Source organism: Physella acuta, unplaced genomic scaffold (assembly GCF_028476545.2).
Source record: "Physella acuta isolate Inbredline_101_S28 unplaced genomic scaffold, ASM2847654v3 ptg001119l, whole genome shotgun sequence".
Lineage (NCBI taxonomy): Eukaryota > Metazoa > Mollusca > Gastropoda > Physidae > Physella > Physella acuta.
Window position 1 is genome coordinate 130,433 of NW_026732636.1, and position 21,567 is coordinate 151,999.

Consider the following 21,567-nt stretch of genomic DNA (forward strand, 5'->3'; position numbering starts at 1 on the left):
CATGAATGTAAATTATAATTTCGGCTTCAACAATTGATGAACATATTAAATAGGATCGTTAATCATATATTTAATCTAAACCTATCTATAATATTTCTTTTTATGAGTATAAAAAAATCATAGATAAAAGTTTTACAATAACCGTGTTAAATGCATTATTATTTAAGCACAAAAAAAATACAACAAAAAACAAAACAAAACAATTAAATGATTTAAAACTTTGCACCATAAGACAGCATTGTAATTTTTAAATACATCGAAAATAAAAACAAAAATAGATGTCAAGATTGCACCCATGACAACTTACTTGACATTGGAGTAGCCAATGGGACATCCAGAACATTCTTACAGAATCTCATTGGGGAGGCCCTTGAAACTGGAAGAAAATCAAGTTTTAGAATGACGTATTTACGGCTAAAGAATAATTTTAGTAACTTTCTCAAAATTGGGAAAATATTTCACACGAGCTGACCCGCGACGTAGTATACGCCGCCATCTAGTTGTTTTATTTTGTGCTTATCAGCAATTCATAATTTGTAAATTCAACACTACCCCCTCCCCCCCCCCCCTCCTCCCGCCCAGTGAAAGCAGCCGTTTACAAAGAAAAGACCAATCAGAAATTGTTACCTCCCCTTCGTTTCAAAACGATTATTACTAAATTATCTGCCCCTAATAGCCGTTACTAACACGGCTCTACGATTGTAAACATTCGGGGTGAACTACAGCTCACCTGACAGGTGTGGGTGAGGGTGGTGACTAAGCTGCGTGGTGTTTTCTATTCTATTCTATTTTTATTAGGTATGTGGCGGAGTGATATAGCAGTACACTCCAGGCACAAGTTTTACTGCCCATTGTTCTCTGGTTATATTTGAAATAAAGAAAAATGCTCATAAAGGCGAATACCCGATAGCCTGTTTTAAGGCACAATACTTCACTTCATTTTAAAATGACAGGTTTGCAATTGTGTTGTTTATCTGAATTTTGTTATCATTTATCTTATTTACCGATATTTAAAATAAATGTCAACAAAATGTACAATGTCATTCTGTAACAACAGGTACTCATGTTATCCCCCACCCCCTGTAACAACAGGTACCCAAGCTATCCCCCCACCCCCTGTAACAACAGGTATCCATGTTATCCCCCACCCCCTGTAACAACAGGTACTCATGTTATCCCCCACCCCCTGTAACAACAGGTACCCAAGCTATCCCCCCACCCCCTGTAACAACAGGTATCCATGTTATCCCCCACCCCCTGTAACAACAGGTATCCATGTTATCCCCCACCCCCTGTAACAACAGGTATCCATGTTATCCCCCACCCCCTGTAACAACAGGTATCCATGTTATCCCCCACCCCCTGTAACAACAGGTATCCATGTTATCCCCCACCCCCTGTAACAACAGGTATCCATGTTATCCCCCACCCCCTGTAACAACAGGTATCCATGTTATCCCCCACCCCCTGTAACAACAGGTATCCATGTTATCCCCCACCTCCTGTAACAACAGGTATCGATGTTATCCCCACCCCCTGTAACAACAGGTATCCATGTTATCCCCCACCCACGCGGCCTGCACGCCGCCCCGCCCCCTGGAAGTTTCCTGACCGGCAACTGGAGAAAAATTTCTGAAAGAAACCCTACTAATAATTTTAACATTTACAGTTACCCATCGATTATTTTTTAAACCGGTGTCTCGACAGTTTGACCCATATATAACCTGGGTTGTAGACTGGGTGAAGTAATAATCTTAAACTTGGAAGATTCGAAGAATACAGGCTACAGTTTAAAATGATAACAAATAAGTAAAGAGTTTAGTATTACATGTATTCATTTCTGGCGTGTTCTGTCTACAGTCTGCAACGCTGACAAAATAGACAATTACAGCTGATGTTAAAATAATGAATGTTATCTTCGACATTGCGACACTCTGAAAGTTAAATGCAACAAGTTAGACAATATTAGATGAAGTAGAAAACTTAAGCTTCTGGACGATTAAAAAGGGCGTGGTCTAGCAGGCTAACACCGCCGCTACAGGTCTAGAAGTATGACATGCGACATCAGGTCTGACACGCCCCTACATGTTAAATGGTAATAAACCCCCTGGACAAAAACCCCTTGGACAACCCCCCCCCCTCCCAACATAAACCCCCTGGACAAAAAACCCCCGCGATATAAACCCCCTGGACAAAAAAAAAAAAACCCGCGATATAAACCCCCTGGACAAAACCCCCCGTGATATAAACCCCCTGGACACCCCCCCCCCCCAATTGAGGTTTATATAAGGAAAAACCAAAGATGATGAGAACCAGAATTAATAATTAAAACAAAAACAAACAATAGGAAAAAACAGTGTTTTATTATGACTTTCATAAGAGAGATTGTGAGCGACGTCTCGCAAATTCTCTATAATGGTGGGCTCATTAAAAAATTTAACATTAGTTGAAATTCAAGCGCTGCTATCAATATATATTTTTTTCTGTTTTGGTAAACACTGACCTGAATAAACCTCTTGGGTGGCAACTTCAGTTTAGCTGGCACGCGTTATACCGCTAGATTTATAGGTGCGTGTCATACTATTTAGCCTGGCTCCCGGTAAAAAAAAAGCTGGACATAAACCCCTATAAATCTAGCGATATAACGCGTGCCAGCTTAACTGAGATCTACTACTTCTTATACCGAAATCGAGACAATAGTGCAACACCTCGACAGCGCCCCCCCCCCCCCCCTCCCCCGGTACGCTCCAAACAGAGCGCACCGAATAAGACCTGGGGCGGCATGTATTGAACCCGTAAAACAAGGTTTCACATAGGCTGTATGAACATTACACAATAGATACACGGGGACATATGACATATAATTGAGTACATGCCATAACAAATGGGCTCACCCACATGTGCATGTGCCGTGTACACAATAGAAACGATTCACCTACAAGAGCGTGTAACCTGTACATAATAGAAATGACTCATCTATTCACCTTTTTATGCTATATTTTTTGAGGCAATAAAGTTATGTAAGATTGAATAATTCAAATAGCCGATAGATATCTCATTTTTCTAAACGAATTTGATTTCAAGATTTGAAAGATAAACTGACGTGTGCTCACCTTTTTAAATTCCTCCAGGGTTTTTGTCTAGTTATTGAAAAATTAGAAGACAGTGGCGACTGATGGTTTCCGTGGACCTCGGTCAAACTGTGTGTTGAACTGATCTTGGCTAACCAATCAGTACCTGATTATAATAGCATTTATCCAAATGTACTTAGTTACAACTGTCATCTAGAGATGTTCTTAATCACTCACGTCATATAACATGGTTAACGACCTCACCTTAAGTGTGTGTGTGTGTGGGGGGGGGGGTGAGCTTTAGAGTTGGGTTCCCTACGTTATGCAGGGTTAAAGCTGCCTGAAGCTAATTCTCGGAATCAAAGCAAATTTTCAATGTACTGGTTTTTCACTGAACTTGTCTTTTTGCAAATCTGCACTTTCTTTCCTCGCTTATAAATACTCTGCTAATTTTAAAACAATGTCTTTCCTGCATTGATCTAATTCATTCTCAAACAGCGCAATACCAGACTGGTTAAGAAAATTATCACGTCCGTACACAATATAATCCTAGACTGGGTTAATCATTATAACACATCCCACAAAATATAATCCTAGACTTGGTTAATCATATAACACATCGGCATACAATATAATCCTAGACTGGGTTAATCATTATAACACATCTGAACACAATACAATCCTAGAATGTGTGGAAAAACTACACATGGGCTTGTGTTCTATTTACACAATACCCCATAAACTTTTACCAGTGTAATCGTAAACCTCTGACAATTACATTAAATTACCTTCAGCTCAATGCATGTTTCACACCTCCCAGTGTACACCTGAAGTCGTGCCCCCCTTACCTGAATGAGAGCTCTGACAATAAATCGTCACTCGCCCGCCGTGGCTCTAATGCCTGCTCTATTGTAATCTTGTCAGTGAGTTTTTTTTCACTTAATTTAAATCTCAGATCAAACCCGGATGTCAATGGTTTCTTACCGGTCGTGTATCTGCGGATAGTGACTTGACCCTATCTGTGGACAGTGACTTGACCCTATCTGTGGACAGTGACTTGACTATCTGTGGACAGTGACTTGACTATCTGTGGACAGTGACTTGACCCTATCTGTGGACAGTGACTTGACTATCTGTGGACAGTGACTTGACTATCTGTGGACAGTGACTTGACTATCTGTGGACAGTGACTTGACCCTATCTGTGGACAGTGACTTGACTATCTGTGGACAGTGACTTGACTATCTGTGGACAGTGACTTGACTATCTGTGGACAGTGACTTGACCCTATCTGTGGACAGTGACTTGACCCTATCTGTGGACAGTGACTTGACTATCTGTGGACAGTGACTTGACTATCTGTGGACAGTGACTTGACTATCTGTGGACAGTGACTTGACTATCTGTGGACAGTGACTTGACTATCTGTGGACAGTGACTTGACCCTATCTGTGGACAGTGACTTGACTATCTGTGGACAGTGACTTGACCCTATCTGTGGACAGTGACTTGACTATCTGTGGACAGTGACTTGACTATCTGTGGACAGTGACTTGACTATCTGTGGACAGTGACTTGACTATCTGTGGACAGTGACTTGACTATCTGTGGACAGTGACTTGACCCTATCTACGGACTGTTATTTGACTATTTTTGTACAGTGACTTGACTATCTATGGACAGTGACTTGACTATCTGTGGACAGTGACTTGACTATCTGTGGACAGTGACTTGACTATCTGTGGACAGTGACTTGACTATCTGTGGACAGTGACTTGACTATCTGCGGACAGTGACTTGACTATCTGTGGACAGTGACTTGACTATCTGTGGACAGCGACTTGACTATCTGTGGACAGCGACTTGACTATCTGTGGACAGTGACTTGACCCTATCTGCGGACAGTGAATCGACCCTATCTACGGACTGTCACTTGACTGTCTGTGGACAGTGACTTGACTATCTGTGGACAGTGACATGACTATCTGTGGACAGTGACTCGACCCTATCTGCGGACTGTGATTTGACTATCTGTCGACAGTGACTTGACTATCTATGGACAGTGACTCGACCCTTTCTGCTGACAGTGACTTGACTATCTATGGACAGTGACTTGACTATCTGCGGACTGTCACTTGACCCTATCTGTGGACAGTGACTTGACTATCTGTGGACAGTGACTTGACTATCTGTGGACAGTGACTTGACTATCTGTGGACAGTGACTTGACCCTATCTGTGGACAGTGACTTGACTATCTGTGGACAGTGACTTGACTATCTGTGGACAGTGACTTGACTATCTGTGGACAGTGACTTGACTATCTGTGGACAGTGACTTGACTATCTGTGGACAGTGACTTGACTATCTGTGGACAGTGACTTGACTATCTGTGGACAGTGACTTGACTATCTTTGGACAGTGACTTGACTATCTGTGGACAGTGACTTGACTATCTGTGGACAGTGACTCGACCCTCGTTTGATGGTCACTCGGAATATGTCGAGAGAAGTGGCAATTGCTAGACAAATTAGACATATTGATCACTACTCAATCCACAGACCACAGGTCGGGCTTTTGTGTCCCGCTTCAAATGTTTTGAATGACTTTATCCTTATCAATAAACTCAATTGTGACTCGTCAGGCCCCAAGTGAAATTACAATACGTCCTCTATACTTCTTATAAGAGAAAGTTAAATGGGCATTAAAATAATAAAAATCAGTTTTCAGCTTTTATCAATATACATCATGCGAAAAAAATATAACCACATGTACTTTAAACTTTTTATAAACTTTGACAAAAAGTTTTATGTATAGGGCAATACACAACAATTTTCTTTATTTCTGTACTTATTTGTTCGAATTCATTCTAAGTATTATAGAAATATAATGCATTGTTTTGTTATTGGTGTAACAAAATATTGGCGTAAAATGTATTTAAATCTCTTACATGCATGGATTTAAATCTTCTTTATTGATGTACTGACATGCTATGCTACATCCTACTAAAAATAATGCGAACAAGCTGATAGAAAATGTAAGAAAACAAAATGGTGGCTAAAATTCTAAAAAAAAAATCGCGTGTGAGCAGTGTAACCTTGGGTAAGTTGACTAAATAAGTGTGTTGTCATGGTAATTCTTTCTCATCGTCGGATCAAATCCAATTCTGGCCAACAGGTGTATTTAATCCTATCACGTGACCAAACCAACGATTGCAAAGATTATGGCCACTGAGGTCATCTGAAGTGAAAAATCTGTGCAGAGATAATAAACTAGTGGTTGATAAACTTTTGGAAGTTAAGTTTCAACTCATTCTGCAAGAAACTAAAATTCACAGTAGACTAATATAACAGCTTGCTTGGGTCAAACAAAGGACATTTATAATAATATCAAATCATAAAATACTCCATTTCTAATTTTAAACTCAACTGTCATTTCTCATGATGACTCTGCGGTTCATGCGGAAAAATAAGGACGGACATTTGACTCAAACTACTCACCTGATGTCAGGCAAGTTGACCGGTTAGTTGATCTTCTAGAGACTTTGTGGTTGAAAACAACGTCCCCACGATCTAGTAAATATACAACATAGTAATCTAATATATAAAGCTCTTGATGCACTCTGTTTTTTACTTTCTTGTATATACGAAGTATAGAGAAAGTATTGTAATCGTGCACAAAAATCACTTGAAATTTTAACAATTTTCACCGTATTACACCTCAGTCCTTCTTCACATCCGAAGTATAGAGGACTTATTTTCATCGGGCAAAAATTATCAATCCACATTTATCAAAATTAAAAGGTTTTATGCGTAATCCAGTCTGAAAAAAGGGGCTTTGCAATTCTGTCCTTATGTCTGTGTGTTTGTCTGTCTGTGTGTGTGTCTGTGTGTAAACACGATTACTTGAGTACCGTTACAGCTAGGTTGATGACATTTCATATATAAGTATTTTATCAAAATCGTAGATCTGTATCAACGTTTGAGCGATTTCCGATAGCCGGAAGTGGTACTTTTTCTACTTTGAATTTTTCAAAAGCCTATAACTTGAGTACTATTTCAGATAGATAAATGAAGTTTCACATGCGAGTAAAAGATCTAATTTTCTACCTTCTGTTAAATTTTGAGTAATTTCCGTTGACCGGAAGTAGTAATTTACGCTACTTCCGATTTCTCAAAAAACTAATGTAAATTTTTAAAGTACTAATAATATTGCGCACTAGTATGCACTTTTTTATTTGGCGTTCACTTGGTGTGCAATTCTTTTGTCTACGAGATTTTATTCTATTTTTAAAACTTTAAGTATTTAAAATGGATTAAAAATCATGTCTTAAGCCCGAGTTCCCATCCCCTGTTGTTTTATATAAGAATATTCGAGAAAGTTTAGGGGAGATCACTCCCGGTTTATTGGTATGTATGTTTATGGATGGTATGCATGTAGTAAAAAAACTCATTTTGATCGCCATTGTATGATATTTGTAAATTGTTACTGTTTGTACTAAAATCTAAACTGATGTCCAAGAAACTCAAATTTAATAATTTTGAAACTTATTTTCATTCTACAACGTATCATTTTAATTGACGTATTGCGCAAATAACAAAATCAAAACAAATGTATTACCCTTCACAATAATTCAAATTTTGTATGAACAAATTATACAAATTACATCTGTTTGTAGATGACTTGCTAGATGACTTAAAAATACATTAGAAAAAAAAATTACATTTTATTTTAGTTTATATTGATGTTGGAAAAAACAAACAATTATATAATTGGCATGGATTAATATAGTACAATGTAAAGGTAAAACAAATGTGTTTTAAATATTACCATTTATTTATTACATACAAAAAAAATCGATATTATTTTTACAAATCTCGATGTTTTACACCTCACTGATACGGAAAAACATAATTTTGCAATCTTGTCCGTATGTCTGTGTGTCTGTGTGTGTGTGTGTGTGTGTGTGTGTGTAAACACGATAACTTGAGTACCGTTACAGCTAGGTTAATGACATTTCATATATAAGTATTTTATCAAAATCGTAGATCCTGATCAACTTTTGAGCTATTTCCGATAACCGGAAGTGGTACTTTTTCTACTTTGAATTTTTCAAAAGCCTATAACTTGAGTATTATTTCAGAAAGATAAATGAAATTTCACATGTAAGTAAAAGATCTAATTCTCTACCTTCTGTGAAACTTTGAGTAATTTCTTTTGACCGGTAGTACTAATTTACGCTATTTCCGATTTCTCACAAAACGCATGTAAATTTATAAAGTACTAATAATATTGCGCACTATTATGCACATTTTGTTTTGGCGTTCGCTTGGTGCGCAATTCTTTTTTTTTTATGAGATTCTATTATATTTTTAAAAGTTTAAGTAATTAAAAATCATGTCTATATTCCAAGTTATATAAGAATATTCGAGAAAGTTTAAAGAGATCACTCCGGGTTTATTTTTTTAATCAATAACAGTTTAGAAAACGTTCCTTAATTTCCTCTATGTTAACGTCCATCTTATTTCCATTTGTGTTATTTTTTGCTTTAATGTTTGCTTTTGAGTTTAAGTTTACGTTTGCTAATGTTTGCCTTTAAGTATGTGTTTATGTTGTCGTTTATTATTGCGTTTGGGTTGTTTGGTTTAATATTTCCGTTTGCGTTATTGTTTTAGTCTATATTTTAAGTTTGTTATTATTTTTGCGTTTATGTTTATGTTTGCATATTTTTTTACGTTATTATTTGCGTTTAAGTTTGTGTTTATATCTGCGTTTAAGTTTGCGCTTATGTTTGCGTTTGTGTGCGTGAATGTTTATGTTTGCGTTTATTTTAGTGTTTATTTTAGTTTATGATAATGTGTGCGTTTACTTTTGTGTTTATGTTTACATTCGAGTTTATGTTTGTTTTTATTTTTAAGGTAGTATTTGCTTTTATATTTTCACAAACGTCCATATTTACATATAAATATTTAATTGAAAATTTATCAATTCTCAAACCGGCGCAGGATATACGATGCTTAATGAACAACACATAATTCATGTCCTTTTACAAATAATTTTTACCTCAAATGCCAGTGCAGGGCCTGGCCGGTACCGCTAGTATATAATACATATCATAATCAGTAATGCTATAATCAAATGGAATCTACCCCTTACATTCGAATATGTGTAACAGTTTTACAAACACGAACAAAACACAAAACCACAGAGCGAGACGTGAAGAATTAGAGTTATGGGAACTTTCTAGAATTATATATTTTTTTTAAATGTATTTTTACCGTTACCCTAACCCTAGCAGTAATCCTAACCCCAAACCTAACTCTATCGCTATCCCTAACCTATCCCTATCCTTATATCTCAATCTTAACCTAAAACTGAACCCTAACCTTAACCCTAATCTTTACCCAATAGATAACCCTAACCCTTAATATTTTGCTAATATTCGAAACTCTGCCTTTGTTATTTGGTATTCTATAGAATGACTAGTAAATGTATGAAACATTGATGTATTTCGTACTTTGACTACCCATTTTAGGCATTGTATACATTTCCTAGGTATTCTATAGAATGCCGTTTCTTTTTTTACACTTTACTGGTAACATATATGTGATACAAATAGTATACTTACGCAAAAGTATAATCGAAGTTTTCGTTTTAACGTATTAGTCACTTACCCTAGTACTATCCGACTTACCAATCAGATCCTGTACTTTTAGAGTCGAGTTGCTCGAAGTTAATGGAGGTCTGTACTCCCAGTATCCTCTCGCTGCGTCAGCCTCAAAAAAAAATCTGACGGTGAAGTCTGTCCTCTCAAAGGCTTCGCCGTACAGAAAAGAATACCAGCGCTTTGGTTCAGCATCATCGCAGTAGCAGTCATGCTCGTACTCACGAATGAGGAAGCTGCAGCCTTTGGCAAAAACCGACTTATTGAAAACGCACACCTAAAATAGAAGAATTAACGTGGTAATATTTCAAACAAGCTGTCCCGGCCAGGCTCTGCACTGGCTTTAGTGAAAAACCTAACTATAAAGAACTGTGACCTATGTGTTTATTTGGGATTACGTCAGGGGCGGAACTATAGTGCCGCCAGACCCCGCAATTTGATGGGGGGGGGGGGGGCAGGCCGTTTAGGGACCCCCGGCTGACCATAATTAATATTTTTAAAAATTGTGAATTTAATTTTTGTGCATTTTTGCCTTGATATTTTGTTTTTTAAGATAAAAACACTGTAGCTGCGGTAAGATTATCTTTATTTTACAGTTAATATACCACGCTCTTCCGCAAAAAATAAAATAAAAACCATTAGACAAACTACAGTGTAAAATATAGGCAACTCTTCAAATTTGAATGACTTCTTTGACTCGTTGCCCCCATTTGATAGCTAAATAGAGGACACGTAACTGTTTGACCGATCCTCCAAAGTGTACTGTGTCGGATGGGGCAGGGGATGGGGACTAAAAAATTGTCGTCAAATTTTTTATATATTTAAAAAAAAGATATTTATAGTTGTATTTTTTAATTGGAATTATCTCCCTTGAGTAAGTTTTACAATAGGCGATGCTGACGTACTTAGGCGTTTTGTTGTTTCTTTCAAGTTTTTTCCCGAGCCGACCCCCATCCCATCCCTCTTTCTTAACCTAGCAAGTATCGAGTAGATCAATGTATCGTTTATGAACTACTTCCTAATCATACGATTCACCACTACAGCACATTTTGTCACTTTGTCAGACACTAGAAGCACTAGTCAACAGATATTAATTTACTTGCATAGTATTAGGCACATCTAATGTACAAAACAGGGAAGGTAAGATTATTTTGTATATCGTTATTTAGAAATTAATTAGAACGTTTAGAATTAATTGAACTTTATTAATAGTCAATTACTATTTATAAATGACGTCATTGAGGTGGAGGTGTGTAAGGGTCTGGCTTTTTGTAAGTCGTTAAAAAATGAGACATCATTTGTGGATTCCCCCCCCCCCCCTTAATCAGAAGGTTATCCGACGCGTGAACTGTCCACATACAGTTGTACATGTGAAAAACATTTTTCTGTCTATTATGCATTACTGCATCATTCACCCATTCGCCATGAAAACTTGCGAAGCTGTTGAGTACAGCCCCGCAAATGTTGATGTCATAGGCCTAACATTTGTTTACACATTGGAGTGGGGACGCCTAACGAAAATATGTGATTTAGTGCCCCAAGATCTTGCATAAGCGGGTGAGGTTACTACTTGAAACCACCGGCGACAGTGTCATCCTGAGCGCATCTCATATGAGCAGGTTGGTGGGGCGCCGACCTCAGGGAGCGCCAAAATGGGTTGGAAAAATAAATTGAAAGGTTGAGGGGTGAAAATTGAAAGTTTGAGGGGGGGGGGGTGGTGCAAATCAAAATCCTGTGGGGGTGGGGTGCAAATCGAAAGTTTGAGGGGGGGGGGGTGCAAATCAAAATCCTGAAGGGGGGGTGCAAATCGAAAATTTTGTCCCCGGGCGCCGGGAAGGGTCGCTACGCCTCTGGCGTGGGGGGGGGGGGGGGAGTTCTAGTTCCGCCACTGGATTAGATTCAGCGTTTCCCGGGCTTTGAGAATATATTAAATTTGTAGTTAAAGCCAGTATGCGAAAATAATATATATATATAACACTAAATCTAATCTTAACCGAACCCCGGCTACAACCAACATCAAATATATACATAAACGAACATAGACATAGATTTAAAAGTGAAAGTGCTAGTTAAAACACATGTATTTTAAATACTAGATTTTTTAATTTTATACGCTGAATGTACTATTTACTAATGAATAGTTTTGATCAATAACAGTTTTGAAGCCGTTTCTAAATGTCCTCTGTTTCCATTTTGCGTTATGGTTTGCTTTTAAATTTACGTTTCTGTTTAAATCTAATACTAATATTAATAATACGAATACGAGGAGAATCAAAAAGCTAATTTTGAAAGGGGTAATTTATATTAAAATGGTTCATCAACACATCAAAGACTGTTTTAATTTGAATGCAATAAAACGATACATTTCAAACAAGACCAACACTAACCATTACAAGTCTTGTGAATATCAACGCACGAAAAAGCTACAACTTTAACATTTATAAATAGTTTGAATTACCGACATCCAAGGATATTCATATTCGCTACAATCCATGTCAAAGCCGCAAACCTCGGTAAGAAAATAGGCGTTGTCCATGAGGTGCATCTTGTCTTGTGGTACGTGCATGCTGCCGTAGACTAAAAGCGGGTCCTTACCAAACACAATACATCCCTTGCACCGAGGTATGTAGCCATCTATGGTCGCAATGATGCCGTTTTGGTCTTGTAAGTAGTGTGAAATAAGTGACGTAGTCTTGTGGGGTAATCCTAAACAAGCACACATGGATGGTTGGATGGATGGTTGGATGGATGGATGGATGGTTTGATGGATGGATGGATGGATGGTTGGATGGATGGATGGATGGATGGATGGACGGATGGATGGATGGATGGATGGATGGATGGATGGATGGATGGATGGATGGATGGATGGATGGATGGATGGATGGATGGATGGATGGATGGATGGATGGATGGATGGATGGATGGAAACAATTCGAATCAAAGAAGGTCTATCGCATTTTGATATAAATTTCAGAGGGCTATGCTAGAACAATATTGTATTTGTTTTAACCCTTCATTTCATGAATTAATTTTGTGAAAGCTTTTTGAGAAAAAAAATCTTACAAGGTGGGCTGTGGTGTGTAGAGAGCATAAATAATGAGGAAATTGAATTATTTTATCAAATAATGTTTATTTTGCAAAATAACAGTATGTATCAGATTTGATACATTATGCAACGGTGGGTAAAAATTTGTTAAAATTAACAAAAAAATATTTTTTACTTATCATTGAAAATTTATTGAGTAATTATTAATTTGAGTAAAACACTTATTTATCCCAATCTGGAGCATCAGAAATTCATTTACAAGATAGTAATTTACATTTTTTTTCACAATATTGCTATTACCAGTTATGTCATATTTCTTAGTAATCATGCATCTTTTTATTGTGTACGTCAATAAGCTGCATCACTTTGCTCAGCAGGACCTCTATCTAGTATAATTTGAAATTGTTATTGATTTAAATGCAAAGTAGTTTTTAATGACTCAAACTTGTTGATATGAAAAAAATTAGAATATATCTACAATGCTGATATTTGGCCATTATTAGAACTTTTTCCTATGCAATGAAACCAGAGACATGACTGTTAGAAGCCAATGAATTGATTTATTTCTGCTATATCAAAGATTCAAGCTTTATTTGGATTCCTCTGTGCAATGTAGATCTAGAAAATCCTTTCACCCAGTATACTAAGATAGTCTTTATCCATGGTGTGAAATAAAATAATCTTGAACAGCCGGAAGGCCTTGCACTAAAAACTATGTTGGTCAGTTCCTATCCCTCACAAATAATAGAAAACATTCATGTGTTTTAGTTAACCACTTTGCTGGACTAGCATCTGCTTACATCTTATGAGACCGAGACTTATTAATGATATTTCAAAGACAATTATCACACTAAAAATTTAAAAAATACGAATGTAAGAATTATATTTATTTGACGACCAGTTTCTTGTGGTTTTCCTTGATTTTGGTCATGGAGAGAGAATACATTTTTAAGTATTGTTAAGGATAAGATCAGAATATATCAAAGGAATAACACTAAACTGGGCGCCTTATGGAGAAAGAAAACAGGGAAAGGAAAAAGGAGAACTCCCAAGAAAATTGCAAGGGACCAGAAAATTAGAAAGAGCTTTCTGTAGCGGCCCTAGGTTTCATGGCACAGAAGGGATAAAATGATAATTCGAGCACTAGTCTTTAGATAAGTAGCATTTGGGCATTCTACGTAAGACACGTTGGGGTGACCGTGTAGAAAAAGAAAAATCTAATCTATCACATAGCCGACTTGGATGGTTTTTGGGTGGTCCTGACGTTTTCTATTCCCTCCCTTAGTAATTTCCTACCGTCTCCCTCACTTTCTGCCCTCTGACGCCGTGCCTAGGATGACTGTTTTCAAAACGCAGATGGATCGCATCACGTGCCTTCCCGTTTGTGAATATTTAATACAATTTTTAGGGTTATTATTGCAGTTACTTTTAAAATAATGTATTTTATGCACAAAAATATCACTTTTTATAATCATTGTCTGTTTCTTTGTTTGAATGTTTGTGGGTTTGTGACAAATATTTTGACTTTTTGTGACCCAGTTTTCATGGCATCGATTTAGTTTAGTTCAAACATTCCAGATATATTCGTCTCCGATGACAAAAGCAAGATTATTTTATTTTAAAGAGATTAAACATTAGATTTATTTAAAAGATTACTAAATTCATAAAAAAATTGAAGGATACGAAAATTAAATATTGCCATTGCACCATCCGAAGGCGGATAACTACTTTTTTCCACTGCTGTTTTTTTTTTGCCTTAGAGCCGACCGCGAACAACGAAGGGGCAGGTAATTGTCTTCCAGAGATTGCAAGATACTGAACTGGTTTTAAAGCAAATATGTTTAGGCGTATAAGATGTCACCTACAAATTAGAACGAATTACTAAAAAGTGGAAACTACAACAAAGATAAAAAAATCTTTATAATACAGAGGTTTTAAAATCAATGTAAAAAAAAAGAAAAACTAGCTTTCTCTAATAGAAGCATTTCTCGTCGATTCACGTCAAAATGTGTAGGAGTTTTTTTAGCGACAAATGCTTTTATTAAATAAAGCAAATTATTTTACTTATATTTTTTTCAGTGCATTTTTTTTACTTGGTTGTTTTTAGGATTCAACTTACCTGCAATAGTAAGTAACAAACTGAGCATCATTGTATCGAAATGCATTTTATTCTGGTTCTTGATTGGTCACTATTAAAAAAAACCCAGTAGTTTCAACATCTAGACAGTAGAATAATTTTAGCCCACATTTGTTATACTCCTTATTATACACATTTTAGCCCACATTTGTTATACTCGTTGTTATACACATTTGTTATACTCCTTGAATTGACTTGTTCATTCGCACAGGTTTAGACATTATTCATAGGCACAGGAATCGTTAGTGAGCATTTGAGTTGAGATATCAATTTTAAAGATTCTACGAGATGAAATACACACTAATAATAACCATTGGTCAGCCAAACTGGGCGGTGAGGGGGGGGGGGGGAGTAAAAGCTCCTTTAAATGTCGTATTATAGGCGCCGATTAGACTTATTTTAATGGTCGAATAGGGCCCATCTTTCAGGCACATCTAGGCTGAAGAATCAGACGTAACAAGTTTTGAAGGGTTTCGATACACGTTTGAATTTGACAAATCTGAACGAATTTATGTTTTACTCTCTGTTTAAGTTTTAAAAAATTGGAATGTCCCGTTTCCAAGTTTGTCACAAGCCTGTGTCAAATTATAGAGTAGGGAAATAACAATGGTTTTGATTTGGTTTCAACAGTGGCTAATGGCCTTTAATTTTAATTCCATCAAACACCCTCAAAAACGTTCAACGAATACAATATTAAAACTATAAAACTCATATTTAATTAACACCGCAATAATTTATTATACAATCAGGACAAAGTACTGGGCCTAGAGTTCGAGTTTTGGTTTCTATGAGTATGATGGATGGAAAGACGGTAAAAAGAACAAGATTCTCTTCCACGGTCGGTAGACATGGCCAATTTTAAATTTCCAAATGTAGTGAGTTATTCTATTTTTTTTTCTATTGTTGTTTATTCATTAAGATTATCTGCTCCTAGATTTGTGACCTATTTTCAAAATACACTTAATAAATGAACATAAATTACGACTTACATAGCTGCTATCATGCCAGTTGTCAAGGTTGAATATAAGATCTACTTTATAATATTTTTTTAATGGTAGGAAGGAAGTTGAAATGTGTGTATTTAAAAAAGGTGATGCATAAAACATTAGCAAACAAAATTTAATTTCATGGGTAAAGAAAGTTCTCACAGGGGAAATAGATATTATCACATCATTTGCCGTTTTATTAAAACAAATTAAACTTGATTATGTAGGTTTTGTAAAAAAAAATGATTGAAACAAATTATTACTTGGATAATTCGATAGTGTGGCACTAGATGTTTTCGTGGGGGTGGGGGGGGGGGGGGGGCAACATTTTCTGGGGGGGGGGGGGAGACGGACACTGGTAAAATTATATATTTTCCATAAAAATTCCATTTTGTTTTGGATAGTGGGGGGGGGGGGGGGGAGAGAAACTCTGCTTTCGTTTCTCACCTCTCGTTAAAATCTCCCTTTTTCAGCTGTGAGCCTACTTCACTGACTTCGATAATCGGAATGTGTACCGATTGCTTAACCGTTTTCAACATTAAAAAGTCATATTTTCCAAGATTGCTGATGCAAGTATTGTTACACGAATGTAGGATTGGAATGAGACAGAGCCTTTAAGTTTTTGAAATGAGCTAGTTCAGGGTAAATTGTTGAAATACATGTTTTGTGCCCTAGGAAGTGCTAGATTATTATTTTTTAAGTTTATAATTTTTAAATTTTCATTATAAAGATCTATGTAATCGTTTTGCGCTACTGAGACAACGGCCTATACGATTGACACGTAATGTGCAGGAGGAAGTCCCTTCTAATATTACAATTAAGAAGGAAGAAGAAGTCTAGTCCTATACGTTTGTTCCATATATAAAGTACATGTATTTGGAGAAAGCAAACTATTTTGACTTACAAAAACAACACAACTCTACAAGTAAAGGCCGCGCTGGGCACATATTGCTGACCATACCATCCCTTCATATACCGAGGTCTAGAAACATTTGGTCGCTACTTCATCATTAAACTCAAAGATATTTTTAAAATCTTAAAACTCGAAAGATATTTATGACATGTTAAACTAGAACGATATTTATTAAATCCTACCTATCCTAACTAATCTACCTAACTCGTCTGCTTCACCTATTGCTATTGTACATTTTCTCCTTCCTGTTTGACCTACTTCCAAACTTGCCTAACATGGCGTCATCACCTACACGAAACTTTAACAATACAGATAATTATACAAAATTCATTGTTTAATTGAGATATGAGCATACAAGCACAAGTGTATATTATTGAATAAATAAAATTGATTATGTTGACAGTTGAAAGATCAAAATTGAAATATATTAGTTTCCTTTTAAAATAGCATACAAAATTTGAAATCAATATTAAATGAGATTCTCTCTTTCGGTCCCTGTTTTTCAATGTCTCAATGCAATGTCTAGACGATTCTAGAATGAGTTTTTATTGTACACTTGTTGTAAAAACAGGTTTATAGCTTACTGGATAATTTTTTAGGGATAATGTTTATTGAAAACCGATGTTATCAATTGTTAACATTGAGCTCTCCAGAAATCTAGAACCGGTTAATGGCATTATGATAAGTATGTAACAATTTTATTTTTAATTTTCCTCCGACAAACCGGACAATCGTTGAGAGATTTGGCGCAGGCGCCGCAGCAGAAGAGATGGCCACAGGGTACGAAGGTGGTGTTGGCGTCTTGTTCCATGCAGATTTTACACTGGCGTTGTTCCTTCAGCATGGTCAGCTCTTTCTCTAGGGTAGAGACCATGTGATGAGCCGGGTCCAATCGACGCTTCTCGGGGATTGCCGGAGGTTCTGTGTTCTGTGGGACCGCGGAGTGTTCTGTGTTCTGTGGGACCCCGGAGTGTTCTGTTAGACTGAGACGCTGTGGTACCAGTGGACGTTCTGGGACGGGTGGTCGTTGTGGGTACACAGGACGTGGTGAGGCGACTGGAAGTTGGGCGATCTCGTGGCGTTCTGTTAACGCGAGAAATTCTGAGACCACATGACGTTGCGGAACCACGGGATGCTGTAGGACCGATGGAAGATGTGGGTAAATTTTCGGGACCACATGACGGTGTGGGGCGTCGTGAATTTGTGAGACCACAGCACTTTGTGAGATCTCGCGACTAGTTGCTACCCCGAGTCGTTCTAGAACCCCTGACCGACGAGGCGTCGTGGAACGTTGCAAGTACTCAGGTCGACCTGTGATCACGTGACTTTCTGACAAATCGAGACGTTGTAGGACCATGTGATGGTCGGGTACCACGTGATGGTCTGGTACCACGTGATGGTCTGGGACCACGTGATGTTCTGGCACCCAGCGTTGATGGAGCATCACCTGATGATGTGGGACCACGCTGTGCGCTGGGCTGCGATATGGGACCACGTGATGGTCTGAGATCACCTGACGATCTGGGTCAACGTGTTGACCTGTTCTAGAAGTGTCGGCGCCGCCACAGTTGTCCTGCAGTACCGCCTGGGTCAAGGCTACAGCACTCTCGAACTGTCGCCCCGTTTCTGCCAGTCTTTTCTCTAGGGCTTTTTTCACCAGATCAGCTGGTATGTCCATGTCTAACGTTTGCTTGACGATGACGTCCTTCATCATCCTTTTCACCGTTAATGACTTAACTTCAACCTACGAATTTTTGTATAATGAAAAAATATGAATATACAGAATAGGTATTTGTTATTTATTCAATTAATTTAATAACGGTAACAACAGTAGGCACAGAGGCCTTAAAATAGGAAAATAAATAAACAGCTAAATAAATAGCTAAATAAATAGCTAAATCAATAACTAAATAAATGGCTAAAAAAGCTAAATAGCTAAATAAATAAATAACTAAATAAATAGCTAAAAAATAAATAAATAAATAAATTATATATATATATATATATATATATATATATATATATATATATATATATATGTATATATATATATATGTACTTTAAAATAAGGAAAGGAAAACATACACAAAAAGATTGTAGTATATTGTGTATTCTTCGGCTTTATACACTTGAAATATAATTACTATTGCTATGGTATTCTAATTTACATTTATTGTAGGTGTCTTTCAATGAAAATATCCCTTAAAAAACGCATTTCTAGTTTACTTTGTTGTTTATCTTTGAAAAGGATTGATAATTTTGTATTGTGTTTAATTGTGAAAATTAAATTGTTAAACTGCTAAAACTGATACTTATAAAACTTAATATAAACAAATGAATGACAACAGGTCTATCTTACTTCAGCGTGCCGCCCAGTGTTCTTGTCGTGTTCATTATTACCACCGTCCATTTGATCAGAGTTGAAGACTTTCTTGTGCTGAGATAACAGCTTGACTGTGGCCGTGTGGCCGTATTTCGAGGCGTACATGATTGCAGTCCAACCGTGTTTGTTGATGGCTCTAACATCAGCTCCACCCTTCATTAGCAGCTCTACAATTCTGTAGTCTCCACGTTTGGAAGCTATCATTAACGGACTCCAGCCTACGTCATCAGCATAATTGACATCGCTGCCATTTTTAATTAGGAGCTGGACGATATTTTCAAAGCGGCCTTCACATGCGTACATTAAGGCATTTCTATTTAACTTATCAACAGAATTGACATCAGTTCTACATTTCGTTAAAATCTCAACAATTTTATCATGTCCAAGTTTACAAGCACATATCAATGCGCTGCTTCCTGTGTTGTCCGTAGCATTAACATCACTCCCACTTTTAATTAAAATCTCCACAACTTTATCGTGGCCATGCTTAGAGGCTATAATCAACGCTGTACAGCCCATTTTATCAACAGCCTTGACATTACTCCCACCCCTTATCAACATCTGGACAACGCTTACGTCACCTCCGTGTGAGGCATACATCAGAGCATTCTTCCCAAAACTATCCGTGGCCTTAACATCAGTTCCACTTTGAATTAGAAGTCCAACCATTCTTGCCTGTCCTTTCAGGGAAGCAAACATCAAGGCATTTCTCCCGTTACTATCAGCAGAATGTATGTCAGTAGCTCTAATAATTATTTTCTCAACATTTGTATCTTTCTCAAAGGCCAATATTTCCAATGGATCATATTTTATTTCCTTTTTTGAACTTGAGTTTGACATTTTCAATTTAAATCGTTATCTTTTTTTTACACTCTAGTTTTTTTGTAAGCTTATTTTTATTCTTTTACTTAGAATCTGTGAATTAGTTCAACATCTGTAAGAATATTAAACGATTTTACATTTAGTCAATGACTAAAAATACAAAGCATGAATGATTTCAATTATACATAAATATATATATATATATATATATATATATATATATATATATATATATATATATATATATATATATATGTATGAATACATGGATATATACAACAATTTTATTTTGTTAATTAAGCAAACATTTAGATGTAGAAAAACGTACCTTCAATCAATCTGTGCTGTTTCCCCACACCACATAACAAACGTTACATTGATGCATATTGTTTGTTTTTAATTACTTTCGTGAATTAATACATTCTGTTTTTCAAACTACAGGTTCTGAAAAATGTTGAGAATTTTAAAATTAAAATAACTCACCTCGCCGTACTATTTAACTAAACGAAACAATTTCACTTACCTGTGAAGTTAGTGAGCTAGTGGCACCCATTGAGCCCACTTACAATAGTATACAAGCTAACGCTCCTTCATAGAAATAAAACTACTGACTATACAGGCTGGACCGAAAGTGAAAGCCATTCTTCCATGAAGTCTAGGTTTAATATTGTGCCAGAAACGAGTTTCTTTATCAGTCGCTAAAACTAGTCAAGTTGGCAAATACGCGAGATAGCTGCAAGCACACAAACAAAGATAAGAGCGAAGTTTAGCTAAGTACAACTGATAGCTCAAGTTCTTGATATAAGTTGTGTCTACCAGTTGGATAAAGCTGACTCCAAAAAGGACATCATTAAACAAAAACGGTGGTGCTTTTTACTTGCAATTCTAGTAATTGTGCCCCTCATCTTAAATAGGTCTTCATGAAATAAAAACAAGAAAAAAACAACAACTAACACCTAGCTACCCTGAGTTAATATATATTACTGCTAGCTAAAACATCTTGTTTCAATGAGCCTGATTGATAAATGAAAGTGTCCTGTTGCGATTATATAGCTTACCTTGCAAAAAAAGAACATTTGACTGTATATGCTTTTCATAAAGAGAAGTCAAGCCACCATACCTAGCACTTATTATCACACACGGCAAAAAATAAAATCATTGATCGATTTATGCTGCTACGCCTTGATTATGTAGAATAAGTAATGAATCGTCAGAATTTTAGTTTCGATTTCCTTTATTGATCTTTTCAATTGATCGTAGGTGCTAAGCCTTTATTTGTATTAGCAACATCAACTTTTTCGTTATCAACTAAACAGCCCCCACCCCTCCCCGGAGAAAAAAGTCTGGAAGAAAAACAGTAAGCTAATCTTATTATTAAATGCCAATTGTTACATAGTAAACTTTATAATTTTCTTTATGAATGTTTCCTCTGTTCATAAAGTTATGAACGGTCAACAACAAAGTAGTATTTTAAATATGTGGGGATATATATATATATATATATATATATATATATATATATATATATATATATATATATATA

The 21,567-nt window shown here is 36.6% G+C and overlaps 2 protein-coding genes across 3 annotated transcripts; both read right to left on the minus strand.

Annotated features, from left to right (window-relative positions):
* Positions 1–5,929: 5,929 nt before the first annotated feature.
* On the minus strand, positions 5,930–15,980 carry LOC131955971 (uncharacterized). 2 transcript variants are annotated; one of them, XM_059320306.1, is made up of 6 exons: positions 15,910–15,980; positions 14,903–14,972; positions 12,193–12,440; positions 9,765–10,011; positions 6,571–6,642; positions 5,930–6,324 (listed from the first exon to the last, which is right to left on the minus strand). In XM_059320306.1, the coding sequence occupies exons 2-6, from the start codon at positions 14,946–14,948 to the stop codon at positions 6,263–6,265; spliced, it is 675 nt and encodes a 224-aa protein (XP_059176289.1). In that variant the 5' UTR covers positions 14,949–14,972; positions 15,910–15,980; the 3' UTR covers positions 5,930–6,262. The 2 variants fall into 2 exon arrangements, with proteins under 2 accessions (XP_059176289.1, XP_059176290.1); XM_059320307.1 differs by lacking the exon at positions 14,903–14,972.
* A 1,515-nt stretch (positions 15,981–17,495) lies between these two features.
* Positions 17,496–20,462, minus strand: LOC131955963 (ankyrin repeat domain-containing protein 50-like). The gene is made up of 3 exons (XM_059320294.1): positions 20,353–20,462; positions 19,179–20,136; positions 17,496–18,563 (listed from the first exon to the last, which is right to left on the minus strand). The coding sequence occupies exons 2-3, from the start codon at positions 20,040–20,042 to the stop codon at positions 17,496–17,498; spliced, it is 1,932 nt and encodes a 643-aa protein (XP_059176277.1). The 5' UTR covers positions 20,043–20,136; positions 20,353–20,462.
* Between the last annotated feature and the right edge of the window lie 1,105 nt (positions 20,463–21,567).

Coding starts and splice junctions, on each gene's coding strand:
- LOC131955971 (XM_059320306.1), bottom strand. CDS start 14,948: ATGCATTTCGATACAATGATGCTCAGTTTGTTACTTACTATTGCAG. Junction 10,012..12,192: donor ATGAATATCCTTGGATGTCG/GTAATTCAAACT, acceptor CTTCTATTTTAG/GTGTGCGTTTTCAATAAGTC. Junction 6,325..6,570: donor GTCAACTTGCCTGACATCAG/GTGAGTAGTTTG, acceptor ATCTCTGCACAG/ATTTTTCACTTCAGATGACC.
- LOC131955963 (XM_059320294.1), bottom strand. CDS start 20,042: ATGTCAAACTCAAGTTCAAAAAAGGAAATAAAATATGATCCATTGGAA. Junction 18,564..19,178: donor ACACTGGGCGGCACGCTGAA/GTAAGATAGACC, acceptor AAAAATTCGTAG/GTTGAAGTTAAGTCATTAAC.